Source organism: Lytechinus pictus, chromosome 19 (genome assembly GCF_037042905.1).
Source record: "Lytechinus pictus isolate F3 Inbred chromosome 19, Lp3.0, whole genome shotgun sequence".
NCBI lineage: Eukaryota > Metazoa > Echinodermata > Echinoidea > Temnopleuroida > Toxopneustidae > Lytechinus > Lytechinus pictus.
The window spans coordinates 4,826,523-4,853,286 of NC_087263.1; the positions used below are offsets into that span (position 1 = coordinate 4,826,523).

The 26,764-nt window shown below is 36.8% G+C and overlaps 4 protein-coding genes across 4 annotated transcripts; 1 reads left to right on the top strand and 3 right to left on the bottom strand.

Annotated features, from left to right (window-relative positions):
- Nucleotides 1–376: 376 nt before the first annotated feature.
- Nucleotides 377–15,833, bottom strand: LOC135157678 (probable methyltransferase-like protein 25). Its single transcript, XM_064114089.1, has 7 exons — nucleotides 14,205–15,833; nucleotides 11,125–12,243; nucleotides 10,188–10,454; nucleotides 8,846–8,949; nucleotides 6,813–6,906; nucleotides 4,506–4,652; nucleotides 377–3,656 (listed from the first exon to the last, which is right to left on the bottom strand). Exons 1-7 carry the CDS (start codon nucleotides 14,784–14,786, stop codon nucleotides 3,561–3,563), a joined length of 2,409 nt encoding a protein of 802 aa, XP_063970159.1. The 5' UTR covers nucleotides 14,787–15,833; the 3' UTR covers nucleotides 377–3,560.
- An 870-nt stretch (nucleotides 15,834–16,703) lies between these two features.
- Nucleotides 16,704–17,075, bottom strand: LOC129269854 (late histone H2B.L3-like). Its single transcript, XM_054907317.2, has one exon. It carries the CDS (start codon nucleotides 17,073–17,075, stop codon nucleotides 16,704–16,706), a length of 372 nt encoding a protein of 123 aa, XP_054763292.2.
- A 366-nt stretch (nucleotides 17,076–17,441) lies between these two features.
- Nucleotides 17,442–18,045, top strand: LOC129269124 (late histone H2A.L3). Its single transcript, XM_054906581.2, has one exon. It carries the CDS (start codon nucleotides 17,580–17,582, stop codon nucleotides 17,958–17,960), a length of 381 nt encoding a protein of 126 aa, XP_054762556.2. The 5' UTR covers nucleotides 17,442–17,579; the 3' UTR covers nucleotides 17,961–18,045.
- Nucleotides 18,046–19,122: 1,077 nt separating this feature from the next.
- Nucleotides 19,123–26,093, bottom strand: LOC135157679 (uncharacterized). Its single transcript, XM_064114091.1, has 2 exons — nucleotides 26,006–26,093; nucleotides 19,123–21,905 (listed from the first exon to the last, which is right to left on the bottom strand). The coding sequence occupies exon 2, from the start codon at nucleotides 21,831–21,833 to the stop codon at nucleotides 20,922–20,924; it is 912 nt and encodes a 303-aa protein (XP_063970161.1). The 5' UTR covers nucleotides 21,834–21,905; nucleotides 26,006–26,093; the 3' UTR covers nucleotides 19,123–20,921.
- Between the last annotated feature and the right edge of the window lie 671 nt (nucleotides 26,094–26,764).

The following is a 26,764-nucleotide window of genomic DNA, read 5'->3' on the forward strand; positions in this document are numbered from 1 at the left end:
TGTAAAAGTTATATCCCAACTGATATCTCCATGATTCTGCTTGAAAAGAAGTTATTAATATTTCACATTTTCAAGCAGTGACAACCAAAATCTTCCAACCACTATATGAAATGAACAAAAATGTTATATTTTTCATTAGATTTTACTATGCAGGTGCATTTTCTCAAATACAGAAGAGGTTATAATATATAAAGGTACTCAGAGAAAAACCAAGATGAAGCATATTGTTGTAGCTACATGACAATGATCTTAGCACAAAAAACACTTTTATGATAATTTTGATAAGAAATATTTTTAATAACTATTTACACAATTCAGTGGCATTATTTATAATCATCAAATCTGTGCAAAAGAATTTAGACTTTGAAAAAAAGAATTGTTTGATTACAAGAATGAATGTGTAATTTTTTAATTGATGATAAATTATATGTTACATTATGTTATAATAATGTACATTGTAATGTTTTACAGGTAACTCAGCATACAGTCAAATCTCTTGAGAACACAGTAATCTGTTCGACTGAGAAGAAATTTGATTTGCAGAAAGTAAATAACCCGTCTTGCATTACCTGGGTCTCGTAACACAAAAGTTAGCGATTAATTGTACGCTTGATTTTCATAATAAATTGTACATTGTAGTCAATGCAATCAATTGTAAAAAAAAGTTCTAAATTGATTGCTAAGCTTTGTGTTATGGGCCCCTGGTCGTGAAAATTACTTACAACTCGGTGATTATTTTACTTTATAAATAAGGTAGCAGTTGACTGTATTTTTTTTGGTTATTTTTTCATGACGACGTTAATGAAAACCCAAATTTTGTTCAGGTACTAACCATATTAATGGTTTTAAAGAAAGAAATGATTATGTGTATACTTTTGGCTTTGGAATAGTATTTGAATTCTCAAATTATTTGAATAATTCACTGCTGATATGAAATGGAATATCATTTTTTTCAACCGAGTCGAATATTCATCCAACAGTGAAAGGGAAAGTTCACCCTGACAAAAAGTTTATTGTAAAATAACAGAAAAAATAGTAAAAACTATTGGCGAAGGTTTGCAGAAAATCCTACAAAATCCTTCAAAGAATAAAAGAGTTATTAAAATTCAATTATGTGATTTGTGATATGTCACGTGAGCAGCTTTCCTGCATATTGTATGGTAAAAAATCAATGAAATTTATTTTCTCTGAGAAAACTGGAAACATTTTTTATCATACCCTCAGTATATCAATACATAAATCATTTGACACCTGTCCTAAAAAGAAAATAAACAAATGGTCATCACGAACATTTAAAAAATGAAATTTATGGTAACCTTAATTTTGATTGGCTGCTGAGACTCGTTGCAATGGTAGTTGCCATAATGGCAAAGTTACAACAGTTGTAACTCTTTATGAAATAGGCCTCAGGAATTCACCCCAGATCAGAAATTACCAGGGTCCAGAGCTGCCAAGTTGTATTTTGCATTTTCAGTATTCTTATCTCCCAAAATCAGTATTTTGACAAAAAAATCAGTATTTTTACCGTGTGAGATAAATATTTTGTATTTTTACCCCAAAAAGTGTATTTCATAATAAAATGCTTGGCGCACTCGCCCATCACGGCGCTCAAGCTGCATGCAAGCTAAAATGTGCACTGCTCTTGCAGATGAAAAAAAAAAAAAACATTGAAACTTGTGTATATCTCACCCTGGTTTTTACAAAATGATTGAAAAAAAAAAAAAAAAATTACATTGATCTAATAACCATATTTGTGTACGTTTCATGAAATAGAGACATATAGAGATGATTTTTCTCAAAAAATTTCGATTTTGTAAAAAAAAAAGATTTTTTTTTTTTTTTTAAAATACAAAAAACGTACTGCCGTATTTTGGTTGCAAAAACGTACTAAATACGGAAAAATCGTACTACTTGGCAGCTCTGAGGGTCCCATCTTACAAAGAGTTACGATTGATCCGATCAACCTCAACTATATGGAAATCCATCGATGTCATAATTTTTTCTACAAAAAATTGCGCTATATCCTTTGTAAACAAAGTGAAGTACACTAAATTGTTTAAGAAATGAAGAATGTGTAATTATTATTATACAGCATATCTAGAAAATATTTTGAACAAAGATGCAGTTTAGATGTTGACATTGCTGGCTTGCCGTAGTTGTGGATGATCGGATCAATCGCAACTTTTTGTGAGACGGGACCCAGGTACGTTTGATAGAAATATGGCCCTCGATGAAGCGGCCTGACTATTCATAAAAATTAAAGATTGATGAAGAATGTACTTTGAAATTCAACGTAACATTAACTATTGTAAAAATTAAATTGTAATGAAATTAATTTTTGAAAATTATTCTTTTAAATTTAAGAATTAATCATGTCTTCAGTCAATTATTGAAAAACAATGCTGAAAAAATATATTCTTCCAATTTATATGCTTCCATTTTTGTTGATGTATGTTAGGTGTACATGACAACCCATGAAAGATTCACATGTGACATGTTGACTTACACAAGTCAAATCTCTGTGTCCCACTTATCTATTTTGACTAAGGGGAAATTTGAATTGGAAAATGTGGATAACAGATATTTTGCAGTTTACGATCTGAAAACTCTATTTGACTTTATTGGCAAGTATTTGATTATAGCAACACCCATGCTAGATTTGAATAATTGATAAGCATTTCCATTTGGATTATTAAAAATTTTATTACTATTATTATTATTTTTTTTTGGGGGGGGGGAGAGTGGTTGATTAATTGGTCATAACACATTCCAATCTCATGAAATAATCGCACAATCAACTTGATGAGATTTGTGTTCCATCACATAGCTTTTAATTAATTTAATAATTGCTGTACATTGTTGTATTTTATCAATAAAATATCAATTTATTTACAAACAGAAACTAATTTGCTTCATGATGTCGTTATTTAATGATATAATTCACCAACATATATTATAACATATGAATTATGCCATGGTCTGGTGAATGTTTTTATGCAAGAAACAGACCATCACAGTTGCACTTAGAGATTATTGGACCTAAAATTGGCTTGCAACTGATTCAAGTTTTGCAAAACTTTCAATATTGTTGAAGAATGTGAGCTAAAAAGAAATATTGTTTACATCACATAAGAATTTTTTTTGGATAAAATTAGAATTTGGTTACCCTGATTGTAAAACAACACTTTTATAAAAAATTCCTTGTAAAATTAAATTATGCTAATTGTCACTTGTTATTGATAAAAAGCTTTATGAAACAGGACCCTGATTGGGATTTATTCATTGCAACGAAACTCGATTGAAAAAACAAATTTCAGATTGCAGTTTCCTTGGAATCTACAAAGAAAAAAAAAGTGTATGTCCACTACCAGTGAATCAAATAGTACTGTGAAAAAATACCTTCAGATGGCAATTGATTGGAAAGCAATCATTGCCATTTATTACCATGACAACATCATTGTATTGTAAATAACATTCTGATTCCACATCCTTGGAAGTTATAAACAATCAGATGTTTAAAAAGCCTTAATACAGTCTCTTTATTCTCCTAGTATTCTTCCTCACCGATCAGTTCCCTTGACTGCAAAGATACCATAGCATCTAGGAGAGGTCACGGGGTCAAAGAGCTGAACGATGCATGCCGTCTTGATGTTAGGCTAGACGGTGGAAAAAAATTTAAAGAAGAATTAGTTCTTTGTCCTTTCCAAGTATTCCTAAATAAACAATTGTTACATGTACATGTATATTTTTAAATTACAGCAGTCAAACTTTGGGAAGAAAAGCAAATGAAATGTCACAAACCTCCATCCTTCTACAAAAGCATTTGATATAGACACTTCGGTCCATATTCTGAACTCTAGTTTAACTTGGACCGTGGTCTAACTTGATGCTAAAATTATGGGAAGCCAAACATGCCAAAATTTGTTCACATTTCATGTTTCTTATATTAACTGCGCTCTTTCCTTATTCTTTAATGGTGAAGGCAATTATCTTATTCATTCTTCCCCAACAGTCAAGAATGATTTGAAATGAGCTGATACTATGAACCTCTATTGTTAGAGATTTATGTCATGATTGGCTATCCATAGTTAAACCACAACTTTAGACCAGAGTTTAAATTAAACCCGACTTAAGAATATGGGCCTATATGTACATATCACAAAATGAATTAATGTGATCACTGCACAGGATAGCATTCAAAGCAATAAATCAAATATTGATCATTTAAAGATGCTTTGCAGTGATCCATCTATAATGGAAATCTATTATTTTTTTATAAGTGTGAGAATGGTACACGGCAATTAGACACAGATCAATGCAAGCATGTAGCCCCCACCTATATAGTTCATTACAAATAAAAAAAAAAATGTTCTGGTCCTAACCACTTTGTTACATATATTATGCTGTGGAATTGATTTTTATCTTCATATTGGTTTAATTAATTGAATTGCATAAAGAAAATCCTTCTTTACTACCTCACATTTAATTCCCAACTCATATCATACCTGTTCTTTCAAGTAGAGAAGCCTGTCTAGTAGGATAATGGCCTCGATGCTTGGTGACAATGCTGCCCTCAACTGGTTGTAAGCCGCCAGGTGTTTGTAGGATGGCCTGTACTTGACCTCATAAGCACAGATCTCTTCATCAGATATCTGAATTAAAAAGTTGATAGCATCAGTGCAAATAATGAATCAAGCAAAAACCACTTCGTCTCATTTTCAGATGGACTTTATTGAATAGGCTGAATCGATTTGGCCCAGGTGTCATTTTATCTAACTATCACTTGGTCTTATTGCCAGAGTATCTAAGGACCACTTTGGCTATTTATTACTTAGGTCTAATTTTGCGAGTTTAAATAAATCTTAGTGGATTCGAATGGTCAAGAGATTGATTCCGGATGTCAAATATAATAAATAATAATCCATATTTTATTGTTTGAAATAGAAATGCTCTGAAAATTCTTTTTGCCCAATTGATTGTGGGTCTGGCAGCCACTGAGCAGTTGCTCTACCTCTTTAAATTATTAAATACCAAAACAGGGTAGCAGCGACTCCCATCTTTTAACATTGTTTGGTCTGACATGGCCGGAGCTCGAGGCTGATTATACATATATATAATCTAAAACCCAATTACTCACAAAAGAATCCAAAGTAATTACATATATATAAGTGTTTGGTACCGCAAAATGGTAAAACTGCCTAAAAACGGACATACTGAAGCTTTTTGACATACACTCATTGGAGTAAGATCGCATTAATGACTAGAGCGCTCGAGCAAAACAATATTTAATAGAACCAAATTTACATTATAATGACATATAATAAATCATTTCCCTGCTGAAGTAATCTCTGTATAAAGCCTATGAAAATAATAGATCCCTTTACAAAACCTATGGGAATTTCAGAATTCAGGAGTTAACCCATTGCCTACTAGAAGCGGGTAATCCCTGTACAAAACCTATGGGAATTACAGAATTCAGGAGTTAACAGTTTAACCCATTGCCTACTGGAAGCGGGTAATCCCTGTACAAAACCTATGGTAATTACAGAATTCAGTAGTCAACAGTTTAACCCATTGCCTACTGGAAGGGGTAATCCCTGTACAAAACCTATGGGAATTACAGAATTCAGTAGTCAACAGTTTAACCCATTGCCTACTGGAAGCGGGTAATCCCTGTACAAAACCTATGGGAATTACAGAATTCAGGAGTTAACAGTTTAACCCATTGCCTACTGGAAGCGGGTAATCCCTGTACAAAACCTATGGTAATTACAGAATTCAGTAGTCAACAGTTTAACCCATTGCCTACTGGAAGGGGTAATCCCTGTACAAAACCTATGGGAATTACAGAATTCAGGAGTTAACAGTTTAACCCATTGCCTACTGGAAGCGGGTAATCCCTGTATAAAAACCTATGGGAATTACAGAATTCAGTAGTCAACAGTTTAACCCATTGCCTACTGGAAGGGGTAATCCCTGTACAAAACCTATGGGAATTACAGAATTCAGGAGTTAACAGTTTAACCCATTGCCTACTGGAAGCGGGTAATCCCTGTACAAAACCTATGGTAATTACAGAATTCAGTAGTCAACAGTTTAACCCATTGCTTACTGGAACCATGTGATCACTGTACAAAACCTATGGTAATTACAGAATTCAGTAGTCAACAGGTAAACCCATTGCCTACTGGAACCATGTGATCACTGTACAAAACCTATGGGAATTACAGAATTCAGGAGTTAACAGTTTAACCCATTGCCTACTGGAAGCGGGTAATCCCTGTATAAAAACCTATGGGAATTACAGAATTCAGTAGTCAACAGTTTAACCCATTGCCTACTGGAAGGGGTAATCCCTGTACAAAACCTATGGGAATTACAGAATTCAGGAGTTAACAGTTTAACCCATTGCCTACTGGAAGCGGGTAATCCCTGTATAAAAACCTATGGGAATTACAGAATTCAGTAGTCAACAGTTTAACCCATTGCCTACTGGAAGGGGTAATCCCTGTACAAAACCTATGGGAATTACAGAATTCAGGAGTTAACAGTTTAACCCATTGCCTACTGGAAGGGGTAATCCCTGTACAAAACCTATGGTAATTACAGAATTCAGGAGTTAACAGTTTAACCCATTGCCTACTGGAAGCGGGTAATCCCTGTACAAAACCTATGGTAATTACAGAATTCAGTAGTCAACAGGTAAACCCATTGCCTACTGGAACCATGTGATCACTGTACAAAGCCTATGGGTATCACAGAATTCAGGAGTCAACAGGTTTAGTATCTAATGAAGAAATCGATCAACCAACCTTACTATCGTCCATCTTTAATTTTCTGAGTGCTTTCCTTGCGTACTCCAGAAAGGATTTGCACTTTCGTGCAAGCTTCCCGACGATCTGTTTTCTGAAGTAAAGTAAGAATGATTGATGTTTAACGACACTCCTATGTCCCAACACAATGTGTCATATAAGTGTCTGAATATTAATCTGTAAAGTTACATATATGATCTATGGATTGAAATATTAAGTAAAATTGAGTAATAACAAAATGTTAAAGGACAAGTCCACCCCAACAAAGAGTTGATTTGAATAAAAAGAGAAAAATCCAACAAGCATAACACTGAAAATTTCATCAAAATCGGATGTAAAATAAGAAAGTTATGACATTTTAAAGTTTCACTTAATTTCACAAAACAGTTATATGCACATCCTGGTCTGTATGCAAATGAGGAGACTGATGACGTCATCCACTCACTATTTCTTTTGTATTTTATTATAGGAAATATGAAATATTCTAATTTTCTCATCATTGTCAAGTGATACAACAATTAATTCCTCCCTGAACATATGGAATTAGCATAGTTTAATACTATATGGTTCAGTCAAGTTGGTCCTTATTGTCAAATCTATAAAAAAATGAAATATTGTATAATTCAAACAATAAAAAACAAAAGAAATAGTGAGTGATGGACATCATCGACTGACTCACCTAGTTGTGCATATCACTGTTTTGTGAAAAATAAGCGAAACTTTAAAATATCATAACTTTCTTATTTTACATCCAATTTTGATGAAATTTTCAGCACTATGCTAGTTTGATTTTTCTCTATTTATTCAAGTCAGTATTTTCCTGGGGTGGACTTGACCTTTAAGTACTTCACCAGGAAAAATTCCCTATTGTTACTATTATTTATTCGGCATTTCACAGTACAATACACATTGCATAAACAATAGGATATACGTGACATAGTACAATGGACCTGGAAGAGAGATGAAGGGGCAGCCTGGGTTTGGAAAAGGTTAACTAAAATACCATGACCCACAGGTCTTCCTTCCCACACCCCTTACCTCCATCCAGGTCAGCATAACAATATAAAAAGAAACATATGAATTAAAAGTATACAACTGAAACTGGCAACAGTTAATTTGGCGAAACTCTTCTCGAATCAATGTTGAATAGTCAAAGAAATATTCTGGGGAGTAATCATAACTTCATGAAAGGTTTAGTTTGTGACTTTCAATGACAGATATAGCCATTGCTTATTCTTGCATCTGATTGGCTGGGAGCAAATTGGACAGTGAAAATCTACTCGTATTTGCAAACTTATTTTGTTAAAGTGACTTGAACTTTATTTTATCCAAAATAATCAAAAGCTTTTTTTTTTAAGATATGCAATCTGATTCATAAAGTTCAATCAAGAAATGCATTAATTACTCGAAAGCTCTTGCGTGGTCTTGCATTATGACTGTTTAAAAGTCAAGTCCACCCCAGAGAAATGTTGATTTGAATAAATAGAGAAAAATCATACGAGCATTACGCTGAACATTTCATCAAAATAGGATGTAAAATAAGAAAGTTATGATATTTTAAAGTTTTGTTTACTTTTCACAAAACAGTGATATGCACAACTCAGTGACATGCAAATAAGACAGTCAATGATGTCCCTCACTCACTATTTCTTTTCTTATTTATTGTTTGAATTATACAATGTTTTATTATTTACAGATTTGACAATAAGGACCAATCTGACTGAACCACATAGTATTAAAAAATGATAATTCCACATGTTCAGGGAGAAATTAATTGTTGTTTCTCTTGACAAAGAGAAAATTAGAGTATTTCATATAATAAAATGCAAAAGAAATAGTGTGTGGATGACGTCATCAGTCTCCTCATTTGCATACCGACCAGGATGTGCATATAACTGTTTTGTGAAATTAAGCAAAATTTAATATATCATAACTTTCTTATTTCACATCCAAATTTGATGAAATGGACTTGTCCTTGAAAGGTTGTATGTCTTAAGTCACATTTCACAAATTGATCCACATATTCTTCTCACCTGGTAGGAATAGTGAAGTGATCTCGGCAGATGACTTGAAACACGGCTCGGTAGAACAACCCTGTCACATCTACTGTCTTCTGTGAAGCTATTCTATCTGCTGCCTGTACAACAGTAAACAAAGAAGAGAACAGCTCGGCTTGAAATTGGAGTTTATTGGTTCCATGACATTTACTGCATCGACAAGTTGTAAATTCCACACATGTAATTACCAACTTCAACCTCTGTGGGTGTTTCATAAAGCTGTTCGTAATTTAAGAGCGACTTTAAGATTGACTGATGAACCTTTCTTGTGGTGAATTATACTCACCATTAATGTTCATTGGTGATTATTTAACGCATAAGAAAAGTTCACCAGTTGTTCTTAAAGTCGCTCTTATCTTACAAACAGCTTTATGAAACGGCCCCCTGGACTTAATACTATCCTATCCTAAACCTAAGCCTTACATAAAACCCTATTGCATATCTGCAACCCTAAGCCTAACCCTATACCTTAGACAAAGTAAAGCCCGGAGGATTTGTTGCCCTGGCATATGTTGTATCACCGAAAAATGACACGATGATGATGATCCACAGCATTTATATTGCGCCATATAACAGGACTCCACACTAACCCTTTTTTTCCTACTGGTCCAACCTGTTCATGTCAGACCAGTAGTAGATACCCAGTTTTTCAATTTTTTACTGGTCCAAACCTAAAATTCACTGGTCCCGAAAAATAAAGAAAAACATAAATAAAGACTTGTTTATTTAGCTGTCTTTTATTGCTTTTAATGCCCCCACCCCCCCAAAAAAAACTTATAGCACACACATACACACAAAGAACATAAATCATGAGAACCATTTCTCAATTTTAGAAAGCCATATTTTAAGATTGCCAAAGCCATTTTTATTATTTACTACAGAGGAGAAAACATCATTTATATTAATAGTTTGATATTTTTTTTACTGGTCATGTCAGACTAGTAAATCTGGCTATTTCTGAAAAGTTACTGGCCCGACAGCAATTTTTACTGGTCTGGGACCGCTGGACCAGTGCCAGTGTCGTGCGCTGCATATAAAAACATTCATAGGCGCAGGCACGATGTAGTTGATTGATTTAAAAGGACTGTACGCCAGGCCTGCTGTCCGCTCAATCCAACGGATTTGTCTATTGAAAAAGCATTTTGTTAGCTCGAGTAAGCCTGTTTGCACCAGAATATGTGTTTGAACTCTGAACATGTATTTCCTGCTGAGCTAGGGAGATCAATATTAACATTCCCATTTCTGAACTATAATTTTAGTTACTTATTGCGGAGGAATAAAGGGGGGGTGGGGAGGAGGGGGTCAAATTTCTACTCACCAAACAAGCTGCCATCCGAGTGCCCCGCCCAAGAGCAACTTTCTTCTCCCTAAGATATTCACTCATTGGGAAACCAAACGATGACCCCGTCGCCTTCATCCCTGCGTTCTCCCAGTCCCACTCGTCTTCCCTCGCAAACTCTTCAGTGACGAGATGATGGCAGCAGCCGACGTTACACAGGCAATGCATGCTGGGATTGGACTGGAAGATTCTCAGCATAGAGGGGGCTAGATCACCACAGGTGTGCAGTCCGACCATCATGAATGGCTACAGAGAATAATTTAAATTCATATTAGAAAATATAGACAAGTCACTGTGGATGGCAAATCCATGGCCTGCATCAAAATTTTGGTTGCAAAACAGTAAAATATGTTCATTATCTGTCCAAATTCCAGAAAGATGTATTCTACCTCTGCATCATTTGCTAATCCTCACCCCACATTCAATTACATACAATCTTACTAAGGATTTGTCACACCACATTACTGGTAGCATGGCACTACAAAAAGTGCATACAAGACTTATTACAAGTACATAAAAGTAGAAAATGCAAGAAGCAATCTGGTAATGGTATGTCAGTACCAATTTTTGATACTCATTGCGATCCAGTATTAAAGCATGCACTGTGTTGGGAAGCTCAAGAACTATTTTATAAAAGGGGGGTGTTTCACAAAGATTTAAGTATGACTTAGAGTCGCACTTAAATACCAAGTTGCGTACGGTATGAAAGGCTTGACCACATTGGTCAGATCGTGTCATGAGGACGCGCACTACTGCGTGTCTATCAATAAGATCGCGCGTTCCATATCATGTACGCGTAGGCATTTAAGTGCGACTTAAGTCATACTTAAATCTTTGTGAAACACCCCCCAGAAGTGACTGATCTCTACTCTATAGACAAAGCCTAAATAGAGTAGATGATGTGTTACATATTTACCTCTGACAGATCAAAGTATCTTGCGTTCTCATCACACTGCAAGAAATCCCCGATCTCTGTCTCTTCATCAACAAATCCTGTTACGGATACACAGGCTGCGTGCTTATTCTCTCCTGACTCACTCTGGTTTCCAATTCTCCCGTCACTTCCTGTTGTGTCAACTCTCTTTTGGCAAGTTTGTTTATGGCAAATCGATTCATGGCAAGATTGTTCCTGGCTAAGACCAGACTTGTTCCTCTCATCCTCTTTTTGGGGTTGGCAAGATGGTGAAAGGCAAGAGGTTTCTAGCTGTTCTTCTTCTGCTGTTTGCTTTGCAGAAGGTAGAAATATTTCTTGTGATGGGTTTGACACTGCCACTGAGGGTTGTGCAGAAAGTGTTGGTATATGAATATTGAATGATGACAGAGGTGATGGAATTGATGAGGTTGTTGAAGTCAAATAAGATACTGATGATGACTCTACAGAAGTATAAGTTGATGGTGTTGATGATGATGATGATGAAGACAATGATGAAGATGCTATTGATGATGAAGACAATGATGAAGGTGCTATTGATGATGATGGTGATGATAGTGATGCTACTGATGATGATGAAGACAATGATGAAGATGCTATTGATGACGATGATACTGATGATGCTGCTACTGTTACAGACCCTGAAGGTGAAAATAGTTGCACTGAAGTTGGTGCTTCCTCCACCAACCTTTCCACAGCAGAACATGTGTCATCCCCCAACAACACTAACTGCACTGGTGCTGATGAAGACCCGGTCGGAGATGAACCAGAATTTTTCTCAAATGATGGTTCAGTCCTTTCACTTTCACTTGAATCCAAAGGACATGAGGGTTCTGTACATCCTTTATCTTGAATTTCCTCAGGACTGCTAGTAGTAGTAATTTTACTTCTTAATCTGCAGTCTTCTTGCTTTGCACTAGTATCCTCACAAGTTTTCTGCATAGCATTCTTCACAATCCCTTTCCATTGTTTGGTTAGCCTGTTGTTCCGCTTGAGGGCGCCATTCGTGTTGGTTTCTGATGAATCAACACTGATGACGTTAATGCCATACTGCATGCTGAGAAACTGACCCAGATAGCCCTTTCCACTCCCGATGTCAATAACCTGTAAGGTGGAGCAAATGAGAAAACAATTAATGAAATAATATATAAAAAGTCAGTCAATGAAAAGGAATCAAACAGATATTACATGACAGACACTGAACACTTTTGCAAGATTGGAGTTTTCGAATAAAAAAAATGAACCTTTGCCAAAGCAATGTCAGACTTCAACAAGTTTTAGTTTAAGAGCTCTTTCACAAATTTAGATCTGCAGATCTATACTAAATTAATTTAATCAAGTTGTAATATAGCATTGATGATTCCAAGTTCTATTCGTTTGAAAAGAGCCATAAATACTTATTCAACTCAAAACTGAGTTTTGTCTTACAAATCTATCATATGTATAACAATCATTATGGTATTCATTAGTCAAATGTGGCTGACATTTCTTTTAAAAAATCTTATGTATCCTTCTTTTTTTTTTTTGGGGGGGGGGCATTTTGATTAGACAGAAATTATTATTTAAAAAAATATCTTTAAATAGGCTAATAAACAGAATCAGATGAACTCACAAATTCATATTTCCATACATAATCTCTTTTGGGGAATTTTTCAAAATCAATTGAAAACATGCAGCTTGTTTTTGTGTGCAATTTGCATTGCACCTAACATGAAAATTAGAAATGAATATTCCCGACTGAGAATTTTGTTTAGAAAAAAGTGGAATTCTATTCTTTAAAGGTCAAGTCCACCCCAGAAAAATGTTGATTTGAATAAATAGAGAAAAATCAAACTAGCAAAACGCTGAAAATTTCATCAAAATCGGATGTAAAATAAGAAAGTTATGACACTTTTTTTGCTTATTTTCAACAAAACAGTGATATGCACAACTCAAATGAGAAAGTTGATGATGTCCCTCGCTCACTATTTCTTTTGTTTTTTATTGTTTGAATTATACAATATTTCATTTCTTATAGATTTGACAATGAGGACCAACTTGACTGAATCATATAGTATTAAACAATGCTCATTCCACATGTTCAGGGAGAAATTAATCGTTGTTTGACTAATTGACGAGGAGAAAATAGAATATTCCCTATTTCATATAATAAAATACAAAAGAAATAGTGAGTGGATGACGTCATCAGTCTCCTCATTTGCATACCCACCAGGATGTGCATATATAACTATTTTGTGAAATTAAGCAAAACTTTAAAATGTCATAACTTTCTTATTTTACATCCGATTTTGATGAAATTTTCAGTGTTATGTTTGTTGGATTTTTCTCTTTTTATTCAAATCAACTTTTTGTTGGGGTGGACTTGTCCTTTTAGTTTAAGTTTGATACTTTGAGTTTGACATTAAATTTTTCTAATTCTGAAACGTCTGAATGAAATTTGCACTGACATTGCACCCAACATGAAAATTAGAAATGAATATTCCTGACTGAGAATTTTGTTTGGAAAAAAGGGGAATTCTATTCTTTAAGTTTGATACTTTGAGTTAATTGACATTAATTTCTTCTAATTCTGAAACGTCTGAATGAAATTTGCACTGTCAGTGCAAAATTCATTCTTCTTCTTCTTCTTTCCTTGGTTGGCAACCAGTCAGGATTGACTACTTTTGCCACAGCTTTTGTTTCAGACGTTTCAGAATTAGAAAAAATTCAGTGCAAATTTCGCAGACATTTCAGAATTAGAAAATTTTAATGTCAAAGTATCAAACTTAAAAAATAGAATTCCACTTTTTCTAAACAAAATTCTCAGTCAGGAATATTTAATTCTAATATTTATGTTAGGTGCAATAATAAAAGACAGACTTAGAATCTAGACCCCCCCCCCCCCCAAAAAAAAAAAAAAAAAAAAAAAATGCATCACCTCCGCCCGGCTCCACCGTGTACCACCGGCACCACACACATTGAAATTGCAGTGCACTGCAACTTTTTTTTGTGTAAGCTGCACTCGCTTAGCTAGCTTTATTGCCTTTATAAAACTCAAAGTCAAAGACCAGTTAAAAAAAACGAACCTGCTGGATACCAGTCATTGACAAGATGTCAGCAGATTTCTGGGCCATCGATGCTACTTCATGAGACTTCTTCTTGCCCATTATTCGTTTGGTCAGCTCTGCCTCTGCGTTTGTGCTGTTGACGCTCGTCAGACTAGACTCTCGCTCTTTCCGAGGTGCTGCTTCTTTCACCGGCTCCTCCATCCGACCCTCGCCGAAACTCAGGGCGTCACGTGCCATCTCTTGCGGGTAAGTGCGTGTGCGATGGTCATCTTTTCCACAATTTTGGGCCACTTTTTCAAAAGGCAGTATCACCGATTCCAATCGGTTTGCTACCATTTCTTTTGAAAATTCCCGCAAGTCTGGAAATTCTACGTCCTTAGATTCGACTTGATTTTGGAGGAAATCTTTACCAGAAGGAAATTCTGCCAGTTCACGGACTGACAATTGCAAAATTTGAGATGCGAAGCGTGTGCCGGTTGTTGTGAGCACGCGATTCCACATGTTATTCGTGTAAAAGTTTACTAAGCTGCATTCTACAATCGTTGTGAATTTACTCACGAATTGAATGATATCATCTAGTTTCATTCTTACACCATCCATCTTGAAAATTATTATTAAAAGCAGTCATGTAAACCATTGTATATTGCTTTCGTAGAAATAAAAAATAATGTGATGGGCGCTGTCATGTTTTAATGAAGTCACTAGTTTGTTTCAAGAGCTAGAGGGCAGCATTCTAAAATCAAAAGTTTCAACTTTTATCCCTTTTGATGCGTATCTGAATGAATGTTCCCCGTTAAAGTTTATCTTAGGACAAGGAATTTCTTTCCACTGAAAACCAAGAACAATGAATTCATTTATGTGCAATATTAATAAGTTTAAAAATAAGCAAGAATAAGGTCATGAACAAAGAATTAAGAATATGTGAAAGACGTGGTAATTTATAAACAAATGGGGAATTCCCCCATGGAAGTTCACCCTGACGAAAACGTTGTAAAACATAAATAGCAGAAAAAGTAATGAAAAATATTGGTGAAGGTTGGAGGAAAATCCATTAAGGGGTACTCTGAGCTGAAAATATTTTTATTTAAATAGAGTAAACTTCAAGGAATAAAATGCTGAAAATCTCTTCAAAATCTGATACCCCCCCCCCCCCCCAAATAAAAAGGTTATTGAATTTTAAAGTTTGGCAATATTTTGCGAGAACAGTTAATGCGTGATCAAGTGGGCTGATGATGTCACATCCCCAATTTCCTTGTTCTTATGTATTACATGAAATCAAAATTGTTTCATTTTTTCATACATGTGTGAACGATGTGCCTCCCTTAGCCTATAAGGTGCAGCAATGAATATATATAGCCAATACACTAAATCAGTTGTCAATCCATTTTTTTTAGTTCTTGGAGGAAAAAATTTGAATAGAACTAATTTCATATAATGAAATGCAAAAGAACAAGTGGGGATATGATGGCATCATCAGTTTGCTCAATGAATATTCATGAAGACATGCCTGGCCGTTTCTTCACCAGAATAATGCAAAACTTTAAAATGCCATATAGCTTAACTTTGATTGATTCCTTGTACCATTTTGTTCAAATTTTCAGTATTTTGTTTGTCTGATTTTGTTTATCTGATCAAATCATATTATTTAGCCTGGAGTATAGTTTAAGGATACAATATTTTTAGTTTAAACAAACAAAAGAGCTGACTTACTGCCTAATGGAATTGTCTAGAGAACTCCAATTTTGTTTCAGTCTGATTGCAAGTGAGAACTCCCACTTTCCCGATATAAAACAGCTTGTCTCGAAGAGTAAATTCTGTGTATTTGGTTATATAGATACCATGGGTAATCCACCCTTCTCCAACTATTATGAGCTGATACTTATCTTGGATCTCTATTCTTCGGCATTTTGTTTTTCAAAAAAAGATTATTAGTATAATTGGCTGTGGCTCCCCAGGTTATAAGCGCATCATAATTGAGGATTACATTTACTGTAGGGCAAATTTTTTCCTTTCTCCCCATACGGTATTTGACACCTAGGAGGGAGCTATATAGTGAGTGCCCCCACCCCTGTGGAGCCGCCCTATAAGGCAAGGAGTGAAATAAAAAATGAATGAATTTATTTTGTAAACTTTCGTTTTTTGGTATAACGAGCAAGGTTTGATCACTTTGAATGGTAAGCACGGAAGATTAAAATGTGACAATATTTTTCAGGGCACTCTCCCAGAGTTTTTTCCCGCTTCTCTCCCTCTCTCTTCATTCGCTTTCTTCGCACTCTTTTTTTGGTCTATATTTTACTTTGCTCTTCCTCCCACAATTAGTATTTCTCCAAGATTTCTTTTTTTTACCTCCCCTAGTCACCTTTTCAAATCTTTATTTTAACTCTTCCCATTAGTAACATTAATTGAGACCATTAAAAAATTGAGACAATTTCTCATTGATTCTTTCTTGAATATTTGGTGGCTCTTAGAAGAGCCGTTTGTCTCGAGCAAACCATGACTCATGAGACGAGTTCCAATTTACTTGGAGGTGGTGTACTTGGTGACGGCCTTGGTGCCCTCAGAGACGGCGTGCTTGGCCAATTCACCGGGGAGGAGGAGACGGACTGAAGTCTGGACCTCGCGGCTGCTGATGGTGGACCTCTTGTTGTAGTGGGCAAGTCGGGATGCCTCACCGGCGATGCGCTCGAAGACATCGTTGACGAAGCTGTTCATGATGGACATGGCACGGCTTGAGATACCAGTGTCGGGATGGACCTGCTTCAGAACCTTGTAGATGTAGATTCCGTAGCTTTCCTTTCGACGCCTTCTCCTCTTCTTGTCTCCGGTAGGCCTGGGAGCCTTGGCCTTCTTCGATCCTTTCTTTCCAGCGGCTTGTGCTTTGGCAGGCATGGTGTGTATCTCGTCGATAAGATGATGAGAATGTGGTGCAATGTGAATCGAATTGTATTTATACTGTTTGCGAGGATCGCGCGGACCACTAATGGTAATGAGGGCCGACTGTACGCGAGAAGCACCAATCACTGCGAGCCATTCGCTCGAGCGCGACGTTGGGTACACAACCCGAGCGGCTGCCTCGCTAATGTATTATTCATGAGGTCCGAATGCACGCTTTACCGACCAATCACAAAGGGCGTGCGATGCAATGCAACTACACAACCCAACGCCCGGTGTTAGATTTGCATTCATACGTGTTGCGATCATAAGCGTATGCTCGTCGAATATGCAAATATGTCGCTCGGCGAGCTGAGCCGCCTTGTGTCTGATTGGCTACCGCTGAATCCCTGCTCGGTTTACGGTCTTCCTCAGAGGTATATAATCCTAGCTCGCCATTTTTTAACAAATTACTATTCTCTTTGTACTTGCCGTAGTAAACCAACTCACAATCAAATCATCATGTCTGGACGTGGTAAAGGAGCAGGAAAGGCCCGCGCTAAGGCCAAGAGTCGATCTGCCCGTGCAGGACTTCAGTTCCCAGTTGGTCGTGTCCACCGTTTCCTTCGCAAGGGCAACTACGCCGAACGTGTAGGTGCAGGAGCTCCAGTCTACCTGGCTGCCGTCCTCGAGTACCTCGCCGCTGAAATCCTCGAGTTGGCAGGCAATGCCGCCCGCGACAACAAGAAGACCCGTATCATCCCCCGTCACTTGCAGCTGGCTGTCCGCAACGACGAGGAGTTGAACAAGCTTCTCAGTGGAGTCACCATCGCCCAGGGTGGTGTCCTCCCCAACATCCAGGCTGTCCTCCTGCCCAAGAAGACATCCAAGGCAGCCAAGTAAATGGGTTGCTTTCCTCTTCGGAACTTCCCAAATCGGCTCTTTTAAGAGCCACCAAAACTTCAAGAAAGAATCAAATGAGATCATGCTCTCAAAATATAAATCTTAAGGTGTTTTTTATTCTTAATTCAGATCTTAACAGGATTTACAGCTATCTCTTGTGAGAATTTTGTAGGGCTATGAGCATTTTTTTTGTAATGGCAGATTTTTTTCCTGTGTAGTTGGTAATTTAAGAGTAAAATGACACTAAGTAGGATATTTTGAACTACTGTAGTAAGAATGATATATTAAAGGGATGATTTTCGAAATTTTGAAGAAAATTTGATTATTTTGGAGAGGGGCGGAGGGCGATAGTAGTAAATATCCCTCGCCCTCCCAGATCATTCCAAATGAAATCGGGGGGGGGGGGGGTACCTAGCACTTTAGAGGTTGAGGCACAATAAGAGTGAAATTCAGCCCCCCCCCCCCCCCCTTAACATTTTTTCGCGGCACTTGCCAAATGTCCCTGGTCAATTGAATAGACGTTATGTACGTAACGTAATAAGGGTGTCGAAAACACTAAAATATAGCCTCTTTTCATTACATTAATAATATAATGAAAAAAGGCTTTATATTTCGCTAGGAAAACGGCCTGTTTATGGTCCAATGTGCGACGTTATAAAAATACTAAAATACTAAAGGATGTACTTTTTGCCCTCACACTCTCAAGTGTTTGGTGTCCGATTTGAGCGAGGTGTGTAGGGTGGTATGATGAAACCCAATGAAAGTGCCGACGTCCGTTGTACTTGCTTACAATTCAGGGAATATTGTCAAGGGTACCGTTTTGTTTCCAATACTTGTTAAGGGTAGGGTACATACGCCAATACTTGTCAAGGGGTGCACTTTCAGATCAAGGAAAAAACTTGTTTAGGGTTCTTTTCGAAAGTCCATGGTCACGCAATGTATCCACTCGTCAATGGAAGTGCCCCTCCACCCCCTGTATAGGGATGAGGGTGAGGCGAGTGAAGCTTCAGAGCACTTTTCAGTAAGCGTACGTGATGGATGTTCACCACCCCCCGTTTGGACCTGCCATAATGGGTAAATATTGCCACCCCCCCCCCCCCCCACTCGTGGACATAATTATTTTATTCGGATGACATACAATAATACAAGATGATAGAAGTAGTATGGTGCTTTAGTTTTAATAACACCGAATTTTTACGGATTTTCATAATGAAATATAGATTGCTGTCGCCACTTGTAACATAAATCAGGCCTTAAAGGGGAATCCAGCCTTGGCCATAAAATTTTGTGATCGGAAGGAGAAAAATAAATTAAACAGAATGGTGAAAGTTTGAAAGAAATCCGACAAGCAATAAGAAAGTTATAGCTGCTTTAAAATTGAGATCACTAATACTATGTAGATTTCAAATTGGCAACTGGGTTAGTAAATTATGACAAGGGGCAATGACAACTTTCCCATAGGCCATGTACTTTATTATCAGGGATTTGTGGTTTTCTTCTAAGTACCCATTCCCCTGGGGCAGTAATCTAAATATAACCCAGGTAGTATATTGTTTTATGTCCTCATAAAAGAAAAATATGATTTGAAGTAAAACGTTTGGGAAAATGACATTTTAGCCATAATATGTATTGGAGTACATGGAAGAGTAGTCCTTGCCTTACATCACTATGACATCCCATATGCGGCCAATTTGAAGTCTCCATGTGTATAGTGATTACCAATATTTTTACAACTTTAAAACATTCATTCTTTAAAACATATTATTCAAACTTTCACTTATCAACTTGTCTGATATTTATTTTCCTTATAAAAACAAGTTTTTATTTGGGTTGGATTCCCCTTTAATAAGTGAGCATGAATATCCTCTATTTTGTGTGCATTCATAACAAATATTTTGCAAACTAAAATTGTCTTCTCTGATAGTTTGATAATTTATGTTATAAGGAAAAAAAATAACAAGAAATTTAGTTCTTTAATTATTTTTCCAAGACAGGATGGGGGATTAACAATCCCCTGCCCCCCCCCCTTTCCCTCCACCGCGTAAGGCCAGGCAAAAAATGAGAATACATTATTAATTTTTGTCTTATTCAACAACTATAGCTTTCATGAAGAGCGTCATCTACGGCCTCAAAGATATCTTTAAAAAGACAATACAAGTATTCAATGATCATGATAATAATTAGTGTTTCTCTAATGTCTGTCAAGCGCTTTGCTAAAAAAAATTGAGCAGTGTTTTAAACCATTTAAAGGTCAAGTCCACCCAAGAAAAATGTTGATTTGAATAAATAGAGAAAAATCAAACAATCATCATGCTGAAAATTTCATCAAAATCGGATGTAAAATAAGGAAATTATGACATTTTAAAGATTCTCTTATTTTTCACAAAACAGTGATATGCACAACTCAGTGACATGCAAATGAGACAGTCGATGATGTCCATCACTCACTATTTCTTTTGTTTTTTTATTGTTTGAATTATACAATATTTCATTTTTTACAGATTTGACAATAAGGACCAACTTGATTGAACCATATAGTATTAAACAATGCTAATTGTACATGTTCAGGAAAGAATTAATCGTTGTTTCACACGACAACAGGGAGAAAATTGAAATATTTCATATTTCATATAATAAAATACAAAAGAAATAGTGAGTGAGTGATGTCATCAGTCTCCTCATTTGCATACCGACAAGGATGTGAATATAACTGTTTTGTGAAATTAAGCGAAAATATAAAATGTCATAACTTTCTTATTTTACATCCGATTTTGATGAAATTTTCAGTGTTATGCTTGGTGGATTTTTCTCTTTTTATTCAAATCAACTTCTTGTTGGGGTGGACTTGTCCTTTAAGGATGCTATCATAATAATATTAATACAGGCATATTATCTTTAAAATAGTAGACAATATTCGATATAATGACATCCCGGAATGACATACTTGTATCCTAAACTAGTCTACGTGAGGTCGATCTTGAAAATGTTCTTGTTACTTGAATCGTAAGTGTCTTTGAAACAGCATCGACAATACTTCGGACATAGCTCTCCACTTGCTCTCATCCCTTGGGGTCGCCTGTTCAAAAGAGAGCGCCACGGTGGTGATTGCTTTATGATTTTAGCACGATAGGGGGCACTGTACCACGCTTCTCTTTTCGACGGTAAATTTCCATCTGCCCGTCTCGATGACGATGGCGACGACAAAGGGTTCGGACGCACAGAGCTTTGTTCTCGCTGTTGAGCAGCTAGAAATGTCGATGCCTTTTTTGTTTCGTCACCGGTGCAGTACCCCGATTCCGATGTTGAAGAATTGGCATAACGAGGAACGAAGGGCATCGTGCTAGTTCTCAAAATAGGAATTCTTTGTTGATCTCGCGGAAATTCGCGTAAGTAATTGGACGGCAGTTCTCGATACCTTGTACCGGTGACAGACTTTGCACATGCGCGTTGATACGCGCGCTCCATCTGTACGCGCGTCATCCCGTTCTCTTCGACACGAGCCTTCGTGCTGCCAGAAACGTCAGTGCGCAAAGTAAACGGATCGAAATAGGAGTTCGCGCTGATGGATCGGATCGGTTTCGGACCTGGAGGTTTGGAGTACACACTTTTAGACGGATAATACATCTCTTGGTGTCCGTGGTTGAATCTATTCACCATCTGAATCCAATCTGCGTCGGTTTGAGGAATGCAAAACTTTCGGTTTTCAGAACTGCTGCGCGTCTGAAGAGGAGGAGGAAATACATTGATGCGCATGAAGTCTCTGTCCAGACTGCCACCCGTGATTGGCGGAAGACCCATTTCGTCGTCATCATCACAATCGTAATGGAGGCCTAATGACGTCATTGCGAGTGGACTCCTTGATGACGTCATCATCTTGAACTTGATGAACGGTGTCCACTGTCTGGCCTTTCAACGTCAAGTTGAGCTGGATACCATCAAAATAATCTAAAGTGAATTGAGAAGAAGAATAAGGAAATAAAGTAATGAAAATGATCAATTTTCCAAGTTTAGCCATCAATTGGCACATCACTTTCTAGCCCCATATCGCGCAGACCTCACTGCCTGGTACGAGATAATGTTCAAGTGGACTTGGATAGCTGTCCAATATCAACTAGTAAGAATGAAACAAACTCGAATTGAGTTGACCAAATTAGGAAGAATGACGTCTAAGGAAATGATTGTGACTGACCAACAACGAAATGATGTATATATTATTTTGGTCATTAAAATAGTACGCCCTCTGTTGCCCATGCTCAGTAAATGATGCATAGGTCATGGTCAGAGTGCAGTAAATATAACAATCGGAGAAATCAATATTGAATGACACAGTGCACTTTGAAGAAGTGTCGTTATGATTCCTTCTAGAACAGAAAAGCTTGTATTCATGTGTATTGATTATATAGGGTCAGCAACAGGGCGCCTATAGAGCTACAGTATAGACATAATAATGTGTGCCCTTTGTGAGAGTTTTGTTCATTTATGTTCCCCATGCAGTCCCCGTTCATACGATGAATCATACCCAAATACTCATACATTTAGGCCTTTTGCCTAGTTCTGATTCAAGATTCTACAAGATCCAAAATTTCTATTTCATTTCCAATAAAAACTTAATAAAAAATGAGGAAAATTGTCATAATATCAGGCATATTCCCTTCTCATCCTCACTAAAATTTACTCAAAGTTGAATCCTCAAGAAAAAACAACAATGCATTAATATATTTGATATATTTAATATATTTATTCATTGACCTATTCGTTAATTTATGAAATATTTTGTATGTATTATTATTCAGTTTTTTTCTCCAATTATTCGTACATTGTATTCATTTTTGTCTCGCCCACCGGAGGTGAAGGCGAGACTTAGGGATCCAAATGTCGTCCGTCGTCCGTCCGTCGTCCGTCCGTCACAAACTTAATGACACATAACTCCACAACCGTAAGTCGATTTTCAACCAAACTTGGATGGTAGATGGACTTTGGGGACCTGCATGTTATGCTGCAGTCGGAGGTCACATGGTAAGGTCAAAGGTCATTTTCAGGTCAACGTTAAAGTTTACATGCAAGACTCTCTTATGACACCTAACTCTGCAACCGTAAGTCGCTTTTCAACCAAACTTGGATGGTAGATGGACTTGGGGGACCTGCATGTTATGCTGCAGTCAGAGGTCACATGGTAAGGTCATTTTCAGGTCAACATTAAAGTTTACGTGTAAGGCTCTTATGACAAGTGTTATTCCATCCCAGTCATTTCACAATGCAGTTTCGATATAATTCTCTTGCGTGCCCTCGCAAATCACGATATTTTTGGTCATTTTCATAAGTGGGCGAGACACAAAATTGCTTTTGCCTTGTGTTATTCTTATAATTGTCTATAATTAATCGGGGCGGATCCAGGAGTTTCCAAAAGGGGGACAATCCTCGCTTTCAAAGGGGGGGGGGGCACACTTGTGTTAGAACGGCAAATTTACATTTATTATGCCTCTCAAAAGGGGGGCATGGGCCGGATGTGCCCCCCCCTGGATCCGCCAATGATATGAATTATGTATGATCCTATTTAGTCATTGTCGTGTGTCTGTGGGTCTGTGTACGCGCGGGGGGGGGGGGTATTATTCATGTGTGTGTGTATTTGAGTTTTGTCAGACGTGTATCAATCAGATATGATTATTTACGTCTGGGACCGACCTTTAACGTCACCATCCGAAAGACGTGACCAGGGCTCGAACCTCTGCATCAATTTGTAACTTCCCCGCATAGCTTGGATTACAGGCGCACGCCACAACGCCCAGTTTTATTATTCATGTGCTTGAATGTGCATTAATTTCAACTAGAACCCTTCTTGACATACGAAATAGTACGGAAGCGAGAAAGAGGTAGGTATACATTCCGTGAGGGATCCAGAGCGAGATGGGCAGACTGATAGAAAATTAAGAAGACTGGCGGCAGGTGAAAGTGGTCACTATAAAACACAAAATACTGACAAAATATAAATAGGAAGATTTGATAAACGGTAATTTGTATGGAAGCTGAATAAGAACAATGAAATTGCAAGGATTCTGTAAACCGGTTGCCATGGTGATTAAGAGAGGCAGGTGCCAAAGGTGATGAAGGTCTGAATTACCGTCATCAAAGGTCTTGCCATAATCTGAAGAATATCTTACCCCGAGACTATAACTTATTTTAATGAATCCACAACGTTGACTGGGGGCGTATGAAATTCCTTTTTTTTAATCTGATAATTATGTTGCAATAGTTTGTTTGATATACCGTTCAATAAATTATGAAAGGTACATACCTTTGGCTGAGGTATGAAAGTTGTTTAGGAGGAGCGAATAAATGTATTCTGGCGAGCATAGAATTATTATAGACAATGATTTATCAAAATGATGTATTCTGCACAGACCTCGAATTTGAGGTGTTTTTATTATTTTAATATAGTCATGATTAAATGTGATACCTTTTAAGATGGCTTTGAATATTTCAACCATTCAATTATATATGTTATCTCCCCCAAGTTACTATAGTTACGGACATCTATCTCTGTAAAGGAAGACGCCATACAATACGTACTATACCGATTGCACTACACTATTTGGTATAGGTCAATTATTTTAATTAGTTTTGTCCCGACCTTGTTAATTGCTCGTAGTTATTAGCACCTTCCTCCCTCATGCAATCAAAATACTACTCATATTATTAAAATCGGCAAGTTTTGTTAAAGCAATTTTAAAACATCTGATCACACGGATGCAAACACGGAATTAACTATAACAAAATGACCAGAATCCTTATTGAAATTGGGGTTTCTACAGAAAAATATATATACTTCAGTTTTGTGGGGATTGTATCAACAATCGTGTCCATTCTTAAACGGCTCCACGCGCTTGATTTTTGTTTTTTTTGGGGGGGGGCGTGGGGCACTATTACTAAAAAGAAATTGTGAGCGAACGAAGCAAGTGGGCAACAACAAGAAAATCGGTTTTTCTCAAGAAATGGTCAATTCTGATCTAGACAGGCTAGATTTGGCATGTACAATAATAAAAACAGACCACACATCCACGCGCATTTTATGAAAAGTATGGAGTTGAAAATACAATGTGATTATTTTTTTTTAATGTTGAACAATTTTTCGTCCCTTACCCAAATAGTATGAAAGTGCAAGGTATAACACAACATTATAGATAATGCAATCGCTAATGTTATATGCCATTTCTCAAAGCATGGCCCTGGGAAGCGGATGGTGCTTGGGTGCTGCGTGTGTCATTCTCCATAGGCAGCACCCCTGGAATTCTAGTAGGTGTGGCAAAATGGAGAAATATAACCAAAATGACCTATATTTTGTAATGAAACCCTTTTTTGCTTGTCAAATTTCTTGATACCAAAGACCACCATTTCGCAGTGAAACTCCCCCCCCTTTTTTTTTTCTTGCTTGTCAGTTGTCACATTTCTCTAGTGGGAACCCTGTTTTTGTTTTGCTTGTCAAATTTACAATTCAGTATTATTTTTTATTTCCAAATTCATCAAAAAGAACAAAATGAGAACAGAATTATATATACAAAAATAAAATAAAAATAACATAAAAGAAAGCAAAAGAACATCAGCACCCCCTGTAAAAAGAAAAAATCGTTCCCAGGGCCCTGTCATAAAGATGTCAATCATGTCGATATGGTAAATACCCTCAACCATAATTTTGATTGGTTGTTGGGTTATGCTCCATGGTAGTTACAATTTATAGGCCTAATGGTAAAGTTACAAACATACCATAATATCAAATACTTTGCGATATTTATAGGCCCACTGGATTCAAATTGATTGCTAATATATCGCTCTACCGATAATTATTATAGGTAGAGCGATATCATTATTATAATGATAATTGGATTAGGAAATGATGTATCACTTAAGACAACGCAACACATAGTGTCAATATTAATTGTCTACTTTTCAATATCGGAATCAATTTTTTTTTTCAATTTTTAAATAAAATCGAAAAACTGTTTGATTTATTACCGACATGACAAAATAACATGGACACTATCAATACTTGCCTGTTTACTATGGTTTCTCCCGTCTGCAAAACGTCATGAATGGAGCAGGTCCTCTCAAAGAAAAAAAACCAAAGAGACTCCATGCAATCCAAGCTCAAGTTGCTTCTTTGAATATGTTCTTTGTCATTCTCGGTCACGAAATCGTTTGTCGCCAGCATCGATGTCTGTCCCTCAATTTGATTGTGTCAATTCCTTCACGAAAAGCATAGAAATATTTAATTCGAATTCAGAAAAAGGAGAAAATACCTATTCATCAAAGTTCATCTTGCTCGTAAGAATGTCAAATAACACGCTTTCCTTCCTTACCACCCGAGAAGTATGAAGAGAGTTTTTGTTGGCGATCATATACCGCAATCAATGTCATGGTATCGACTAATTAGATTAGTCGCGTCGTAAGCCGCTACTTCATTTTGCTGGATACAGTACTTCGATATGTAAATGTAAAAAAAAAAAAAAACGACGGAAAACCAGCGGAGAAAAAAATATAATTAGACTTGGGTTGACGAATCAGAAGACATTGTGGAGGTGACGATCGATGATTATGATAATTATTTGTAGATCTTGATGATGACGATGGTGATCTGCTGGGCTGATTTTAGTGGTGGTGGTGGTGGTTGTGGTGGTTGGTTTGGTTTGTGGTGGTGGTGGTGATGGTGGCGGCGGTGGTATAGTGACTTTGTGTTGATAATGATAATAATGATGATGGTAGTGGTGGTGAGGATAAGATGATTGTGGTGGTACGTGATAGTGGGTTTTGTG